This window comes from Populus alba, chromosome 4 (genome assembly GCF_005239225.2).
Source record: "Populus alba chromosome 4, ASM523922v2, whole genome shotgun sequence".
NCBI lineage: Eukaryota > Viridiplantae > Streptophyta > Magnoliopsida > Malpighiales > Salicaceae > Populus > Populus alba.
In genome coordinates this window covers 1844690-1853498 of record NC_133287.1, presented here as the reverse complement: position 1 = coordinate 1853498, position 8809 = coordinate 1844690, and the positions used below count along the sequence as shown (strand labels likewise).

At 33.9% G+C, this 8809-nt stretch overlaps 2 protein-coding genes across 3 annotated transcripts; one reads left to right on the top strand and one right to left on the bottom strand.

The window, feature by feature from the left end:
- Positions 1–2229: 2229 nt before the first annotated feature.
- Positions 2230–5701, top strand: LOC118059573 (uncharacterized). 2 transcript variants are annotated; one of them, XM_035072470.2, is made up of 6 exons: positions 2230–2628; positions 2826–2967; positions 3226–3414; positions 3590–3710; positions 4713–4920; positions 5020–5701. In XM_035072470.2, exons 2-6 carry the CDS (start codon positions 2941–2943, stop codon positions 5084–5086), a joined length of 612 nt encoding a protein of 203 aa, XP_034928361.1. In that variant the 5' UTR covers positions 2230–2628; positions 2826–2940; the 3' UTR covers positions 5087–5701. The 2 variants fall into 2 exon arrangements, with proteins under 2 accessions (XP_034928361.1, XP_034928371.1); XM_035072480.2 differs by having other exon boundaries at positions 2231–2628; positions 3584–3710.
- A 374-nt stretch (positions 5702–6075) lies between these two features.
- On the bottom strand, positions 6076–8135 carry LOC118059559 (probable pyruvate, phosphate dikinase regulatory protein, chloroplastic). The gene is made up of 3 exons (XM_035072446.2): positions 7668–8135; positions 6423–7062; positions 6076–6322 (listed from the first exon to the last, which is right to left on the bottom strand). The coding sequence occupies exons 1-3, from the start codon at positions 8109–8111 to the stop codon at positions 6219–6221; spliced, it is 1188 nt and encodes a 395-aa protein (XP_034928337.1). The 5' UTR covers positions 8112–8135; the 3' UTR covers positions 6076–6218.
- Positions 8136–8809: the final 674 nt, after the last annotated feature.

The window sequence follows — 8809 nt, the reverse complement described above, 5'->3', positions numbered from 1 at the left end:
AAAACCAAAATTATATGAAATTATTTTATCAAATTTGGATTTTGTCTCTAATCATTGTAATTGAAAGTTATCAAACTCATCTTGACATGTTAATTTGATGACCTACCAATCTAAGACTTGATTTGGATCAAGTTTTATTTTAAATTAAATGAAATTGACTCGGTTAAACTTAGTTAAACTTACCCTATTAGAACTCAAGTAAGGTTTGGTTTGATTTAAAAAAAAAAAAAAAAACAACTTTGTTAAAGATTTTTAAACAAAAATCTTGAAAACAATGTCAATTTAAATTGACTCGTATTAACTCGAATTAATTCACTTAATTTATGATTGTGACCTAAATATTAGGCCAGGTCAAGTTAATAATTGTACCATGATCTAAATTCCCTATCTGAAAAATGGTTCAATTTAAACAAAATGGCACACCAAAAGATGCTATTAATTATGAAATTTTAATGGAAACTAGTGTAAGGCTCTACACTTTTTTTTTTTTATGAGTATTGAAATTGAGGGTTGTTTGTTTTACTTGTTTTTACAGTTGAAATCATGTTTCATGATTTTTTAAGAAATATTTCTGTTTTAAATTATTTTTTTATATTTTTGAATCGTTTTGATGTATTGATATAAAAAAATAATTTTTTTTAAAAAATAAAAAATATTATTTTCATATATTTTCAAACAAAAAATACTTTAAAAAATAATTTTTATCACGCTTTCTGTCCTTCGTTCTTCCCAGCGGTGGAATTCAATTTGAGAGGATTAAAATTCAAAGATTGATCAATTGCATTAGCATAATCACATCTGGAAAACAATATAATTTCTTAAACAACAGTAAAAATTCATAGTAGTCAATCAATTGTCAAAGCATAAACTTATTAATGATTAACTTAAGCCCCGCTTTCAAAACTGATAAATCAGCAAGTGAATATATAATGCAATGGTCATTGTCGCCGCCAAGATTGCTTTTCGGTGAGGCTTGCCGAATGTGTAATATTATCCTAGAATTTTAGGTTTAGCACGCAAGCACTGATGTTATAGCCAAGATTATTGATTATTTGCATTATCTAGTATGAAATTATAGGTCCACCGCTAGAGCTAAGACAGATCGATCGATCTGTTCTAATGAATGATAAGCATGGCTGTTCAAAAAATAATGATACAATACATGAATTTTAAGGGAGTCATTTTCATGTTTGCTGTCGTTGCTGTTGTCTCTGTCGATATTCTATGAGTAACTTGATTGATTTCAGAAAATAATCGAGTCTTTATGTATAAAAAAATTAAAAAATTAATTCTTATGTTCATAAGATAGTGGTAAGAAATTATTATGGATATGGGATCGATCAAACGAATCGCATTCAAATTTATTTTGCTGTCGAAATAAATAGTAATATGCAGGTTGCTCAAGATTGTGGTGGTGATTCTATTCAGGAGTTTGTGTTCATGGATTTATATGGAAAATAGTATAAAATATTCTAATTGTAAAAAAAAAAAAAAAAAAAAAGGAAAGAAATTTCACAAGGTGATTGTACCCGGTTTGAGCCTCCTCCCTGCTTTAGATTTTTTTTTTTTAAAAAAAAATATTGATCTTTCGAGATAATGCTAATCGTAGTGATAATTCTTAATATTTGGATTATGAGATTCTCTAGCGAAATCAACTCGATCAATTAATGAGATCTTACGAAAAAATGTATTTGGCAAGAATATTAGTGAGATTAACATTAGTTACTTGCATTGTGCTAATCGAGAACTTGATCCGGACTAAGTTTAAAAAAATAAATAGAAGTTAAGATGACGTCATCTAATTAATTTTATGAATTAATTTATAACTTGATTAATTTGATTTAATTTGAAAAATAATATAATTAATATAATTTATTAATTCAGATTAATTCAAATTAACTATTTTACAGACAAGCTTTGATAACTTTGATTCAAATAAAGAGAATAATTAGCAAAAAAAAAAAAACAAATTATTGCATGAAACCACTTATAATGGATAAATTTACTCATGCGGATTCCACTAATTACTCCCATGAGTAACATAAAATATTTCCTTACAACGAGAGTAAAGAATGGTTATTTTTCCATGATTCTTTATATAAAATATATATACTCTCCTAATTTATAAATGGATAAAAACGACAAATGCTAACAACAACAGCTAATTAAAATAACTTAATTGTATAAATACCAAAGAGAAAAGCCCCCATATATAATTCCTCTGCTTGTCTTCATTTCTTTTTTCATTGCAAACACCAGCACATGCCCATAATCCCACTTCTCTGCTATCCCTCCTCTGTTCTTCTCTGAACAGAATTCCTCTCAATCTTCCTCTTCCAAAAAAAATTATAAATAAAAAGAAAAGAAAAGAATAAAGAAAAACTCCCTCTCCCTCTCTCTCTCTCCCTCTCTCTCTCTCTCTCTCTCTCTCTCTCATAACATAAGACAAAACACAGAGTAGTTAAAAGGCAGTTCATCAACAAAGAACCAAACTTTGCAAACATGCATCTCCCTTTTCCATACTGAATTCTAACAGGGTTCTGTTGAAGAAGCTGCAATACGTACTCCTGTCAAACAAAGTCTATCTGGGCTAGCTGACAAGCTCTTTCCATTTTTACCTCCGTTAAGGTTTGTGGGTTCTTGTTTTCTCTTTCATTTTTTAATGAATTGTAGTAGTTGAAAAAAAAAAAAAAAAAAGAACAAGTCTTTGTTACCTTTGTTTATCTCACAATTTTCTATTGTTTTTGTAATAATTTATGTGTTAGGAAAATATTTTTCTCAAGTCTTGACTTATATAAGGGGTCTGTCTATTTTCTCTTAATCAGGCGGTGGAAAGTGATTATTGACCCATTGGATACGCATTTTGGGACACTCTACTCCACTGTAAATAAAGCTGTCTTCTTTATTTTCTTCTCTATACTTTTTTTTCCCGAGAAAGTGATGGAAATGGCGTATAATCCGAAGGTGGTAAGTATTGTTTTGTTTGCTATCTGGGCACTCTCCATACCAATAATTTTTCTTCCTCGTAAATTTCAAATTTCGCAACTGTTCTATTGGTTTCCGAGTCTTTCTTTTTTTAATGTTTTGTTGTTTGTTCTGTTCATTGATGTTGTTCTTTCCTTAACTGAATAACCTTTTTTTTTCTAACTTTATATCCCTCCATTTCTCTCTTCTTCTTCTTCTTCTTCTTTTTTCCTCTTTTTTGGGTTCTTGATTTTGGATTAGAATATGGATTCGTCTGGTGGAGATGGTGGATTGTTCTTAGAAGAAACCATGGAAGCACAAAAACTCACTGTTTTGGATCGTATAGACGGATTTCAATACACAAAGGAGAAATCAGATAGCTTTGTTATTGACATGGAAAGTTTCTCTCATGGCATCAATAAAGATATCAATACAAATCAAAGAATCACAGTGAGTTTCTGCTTTTTCTTTCTCTTTTCCTTCTTCTCTCCTTTTTCTTTTGTGGATAATTTTGTTTGTAGTTGATTCAGCAACACGCATGCCATTACAATCCAATGTCTTTTTGTCAAATCATCATTATCTATACGATTCTTCTTTTTTTTTTTTTATGAATGAAAAGTTGCAGAGGAACCTTTCAAGAAAAGGGTCGCCACGGGGCGGTGGTGGCGGCGGCGAGAAGAAGATTCATTCTAATCTCTCTCATCTTTGTGATAAAGAGGCTATTGTTGCTTCAGCTTCGCCCAGAGGTATTAGTTTTGCATTACAAGCTCTGATAATTTTGTGTGGAGGCCATGTCCATGTTGGTTGTGCTGTCATTATGATAGTATACATGTCACCATTTTCAGATAGATTTTTAGAAAAACTGTAGATGCTGTTGTCTCTATTCTTCAAGGATAAATGGATCTTTTAAAAAAATTACATATATTTCAAACTGGTTGATTTATAGGTGACTCAGTAGGTTTCCAAGTTTTTTTATTGTTAATTTTTTTAACCTTTCAGGACGTTTAAGTTTCGTTTAATTAATTTTCTAAAAATGATAAATACAAAAGAAAAAAAAAAACATTTGGTTAAAATATAAAAACAGAGACATGAAAATAATTTTGTTTCGAAAACAGTTCTAGAATAAATCTATATATTTTCAAAACCGTCTTTTTTATCCGAGATAATAACTAAATTCCAAGATGCAATTCACTAGCAAACATTAGAAGCAACAAATTAAGATTGCCATACTTAGTGTTTGTGAGAAACATAGACTCGTAATTTTCTTTTCATCAATCTCTAACTATAGTTTTGGGAGGGTAAATTCCAATTATTAGAGAACAGCTTGATGTGTACTCCTGATATTTATTCTAGTAGTTTTTTTCCTTACCTTCTTCAATGTGTTGCCAAACCGGCTCTGATAGGGAGAACAAGACAGATTTAGGTTTAACTGGTGAAGGTTAGGTGGCCTCGATAAGCTAGAGTGTGCACAAAAACAAACCCTCTCTACCACTGTTAATGGGGCCAATATTTACAGTTGGTGAGAGTGAGATGTTACCAAACAGTTGGGTCAACCGAAATGAAACATGGGTGGGTTTAATTATACAGAAATTACAGATTACAGAGCATCATCCATTTTGTTGGTCACCCACCATTGTTGAAGGCATGTGCACTTGTTATTGGGAAGTTGATGAAAATGCTGGCTACCCAAAAACAAATGCTTACACCTATATAGTGTAGTGTTTACTGATCTGTAACTGCTTTAATAGGGCCTAGCACGCCTGAAAAGGCTGCGGTGGTGACGGTTGGGACCCCAGATCATTCCAGTAGCCCACAAGTTCATCATCAAATCACTATCACGACCGGCAGCATCAATGGCACCCCAGAAGGCAGATGCATTAGGAGAAACAGTTTCAAGCGCGCATCACCTTCCTGGGTCCTTGATCCCAAAAGGGTTCTTTTCTTCTTTGCCACACTGTAAGCTTACCAACCCTTGAAAAAGCTGCAAAAAGATCAATCATCTGTCATGATATTTGTTTACAGGCAATTTATTTTAGGTATTTTCATTTGCAACAGGTCGAGTATGGGAACAATGTTGCTGATATACCTCACTCTTTCAATTGGGAAGCACAAAACAGATTGATAATTCCCTTGATTGAAACCAGCAACATCATGTACCATATTCCATAAGGAGGAAATAACTGTAGTGTACACTTGGAGCATGATGTTCGACTGAAACAGAGATGAATGTAATTAGATGATGATGAGGGTCCCTTTTGCAAGAATAGGCTTCTTTACAATGGGGGTTTGCCGCATAGCAGAAAGAATGACAGAAGATAAGGTGATGGCGAACACTAACAGAAGACCTTCCCTAACCACGGCTTCTACTTTCTTCAGCGCTCAACGTTTTTCAGGGCCTCACTAAGATCTTACAGATGCAGACAAGAGCAAATAATGATGTGACAAGGAGAAGAATCTTCTTTAAAGAATACAGGGAAGATAAACATGATGCGTTACTCTTATGCAACCCTACACAGCTTAATGGAGGGCAGGGTCAGATAGTTACTTTAGCTTTCTTGTACCTTTATTTTGCCGCCCCGTGCCTTCTTATTGTGTTTCCTCTCTTGGAAAATCCCACTTGAATATTTGCTTTCATGTGAGTGAAACAAGATCAAGACAGCAAACAACCGAAAGGTTTAAGTAAATAAGATATTTTCTGTGCTCGGAAGCATGCGTACCCGAAGCCTTTCACCTTTTACCACATATTGTGCATTCATGGGGGAGCTCAGAGAAGAAAAAATGGCTTAAAAATGAACACTAGCATCATGCCTACCATTGAATAAACTGGATACTCGCTCAAAGTTGAAGAATTGAAGAGCATAGAGAATCTAAGCTGGGAGACATCAGAAGACAAACCTCAAATGCCTGTCACCGATATCATTGAAAAACTGACAGCAATTTCCTTAAGGATTAGTGCAGGGTAAAACGAAATATGATATGTTACAAGTATGAGTCTGACGTAAACAACACTAAACAAGATAAACCTGGCTTCAGCAGAAGAAATTATAAGACAGTTCTAATGATCGATAGTATGGTTTTTACAGTGAAAAACGGAAACTCTCAATAATCACAGAGACGGAAGGGGTATACTTCTTTACTGCATTCGCTATATTCCATAACAATTACGGATTCATGGTGGATCCATGAAGGGCTTAACACTATACAGTATCCATATCTCATTCTTTGAATACATATGCATAAATTTCAATCTTCAATTAGTAGAGTTTTGAGATTCGTGGCATTGAACATTTGTGTTTCCGATCATGGTATAGCCTTAATATAACTGCTGCGGTTTCTTCAATTGCTTTTCCTGTCACTTCTGCAATCGCAAACAAGTGAAAAGCACCATAAAGGTTCAGTCACTAGCATATCTTCAAAACTTCCAATAAGTAGAACATTTAAGGATTGAAACACATTACCAATTACTGGCCAAACAGGATTCTGTGCAAAGGTCCTGCGAGCAAATTCCAACTCCTCTCTGACATGATCCATCTCAGAGTAGTTACTCCTCACTTCTTCACTGAAACCCAGACTCTTCGCCCTTGCTCTCCTTATCGTTTGTAACACTACAGGATTGATAGTCAAACCAAAAACCTTTTCTGGGTCAACTTCAAAAAGGCTTTTTGGCAATTTTACACCCTTTACAATAGGCACATTTGCTACTTTATATCCTTTCTGTGCCAAATAAATCGACAACGGTGTCTTCCCGGTCCGAGAAACCCCAGCAAGAACAATGTCAGCCTTGTGCAAGTTCTGAGGTAATGCCCCATCATCTTGTTTAATAGTGAATTCAATGGCTTCTATTCGTCGAAAATAATCCTCTGAAAGAGGGAAATTCCTACCGGGAGCTCCACGAGGAAGACCAGAAGGCAAGACACCAAGATGTGAAGCAATGGCTTCTGTTATAGGGCCTAGTATATCTGTAGCAGGGATGCCCCATAACTTACAGACTTGTTTAGCATGTTCAGCCAATGAAGGATCGGCTAATGTGTAGACCACCATTGCACCTTCTTTTGCTGCTTGTTTTATTATCTCCATTAACCTCTCCACATCATCAATCTAACCATCACTACAACATAATTAGTTCAATCCTAGTGTTGTTGCTAAGGTGTAAGCAAATCGTTGTTCAAGAACTTCACCAAAAAATAGAAGATAAAAAGCAGAAGACTGTTGTTTCCTGTAATAATATCAAATAAATTTTTGAACATTCAGTTCGATACAAAAGCATTTACTTTATTCAAATTGAATGTATAAAAATTTAGAGAAAATCCAAACAGAGTTAACCTTGACCTGACCAAGCCAAACCCAGAGAAAATCCAACAGAGTGAACCCTAAAGATTATACTTTTAATTTTTGTCCAAAACACCATTGTTTTGATCTTTTAAAACTTTTTTTTCCAAAACAACACTATTTTAGAATATATATTGATCCACAAACCTTGGATAGGCTAACCTAACCAACCTGGCCGGGTATAATAGCTATGTGCAAACAAACTTATTACCCGAGTCAACACTGCAGGGTAGTGGGACCCATTTAGTAACACTATCTAAAATCTGAACTCTATAAACTAGCATTTCTCATGTTACCATATAGAATTCCACCAAATTATTAAACGACAAGTCAATCAAGAAACTTAAAAAGAAAAGGTGAAAGTTCATGATTACCCCTGAAAACAGATGAGTATTTACAGGACACCCACGATCAACCAAGCAATGCTCGAACTGACCCAAAGAAGCATTAACGGAATGTTCAGCAGTCCATCCAGTTCCGTCGGAAACCATGAAAATAGCCTTCCCAAAAGTATCCTCCACGTCATCATATCCGTCACTCCCCGTTAAAGAAGTAACCTCTCTTTTTTCACTCTCTTTTGGGTTTTGAACTTGTGGGTTCAGCTCCAGACGCTGCGTGGTTCGCTGATGCAGCCGGTCTAGTTTTCTACCAGACCGAATGGACCGAGCTCTTGACCACCGGTTTAGTTGAGGGCTGCCTTTGTGTTTCCGAGCCTGAGGTTCGGAGAGAGATTTGGGGTTAGGATCAGAAGTTGAAGAGCGTGGTGGTGGAGGTGGTAGACGGTGGCTCGAGAGACCCAACGTGGCAGAAGAAATCATTTTTTTCCAAAAAAATTTATGTTCTGATATTTTTTTTTATTGAAATATGTGGCCATAGCTTGTTACCAACTGGCCCAGCCCAATTGGATTTTTCTTGTTACCAGCTGGCCCTAAAAGGAGAAAATTAATTTTGAAACTCCTAGAAAAAAAACATGAAAACTCTTGGAAAAACTCATAAAATTTTCCAGAAAAAAACCCATAAGACATTAAAAATTAAAAATATTAAAAAAATACTAACTTATAAAATCAGATAAATTAAAAAAATCAGATGTCTATAGTAATAAAATAAATTTTGCAGGACATGGATTTTTCTATTTTTTTCATTTTTTATGATATTTTTAAATATATATTTATGGTTTATTTCTTCTTCTTCTTCTTTTATGTTCTTAGTTTTTTTTTTTTTTTTTTAATTTTTTTCTCTTTTTTAATTTTTTTATAATCTGGGTTTTTTAAGTTTTTGAAATTAATTTTCCATTTAATGTTTGGGAAATTAAGTTTGTTTTTCATTTATTTGGTCCTTGTACTTCTCAAATTATTTTAATCGAAGTCTTGTGCTCCTTTTCGTATTGATTGAGCCTTTTTATAAGAGTCCCACATATAACATATTGTGCATCGTGAGATTTTGACAACAATATACAGCGTAGGCATACAAACTTAGAATGGTAACAAAACAAAAAACAAATAGAGAATATATAGAT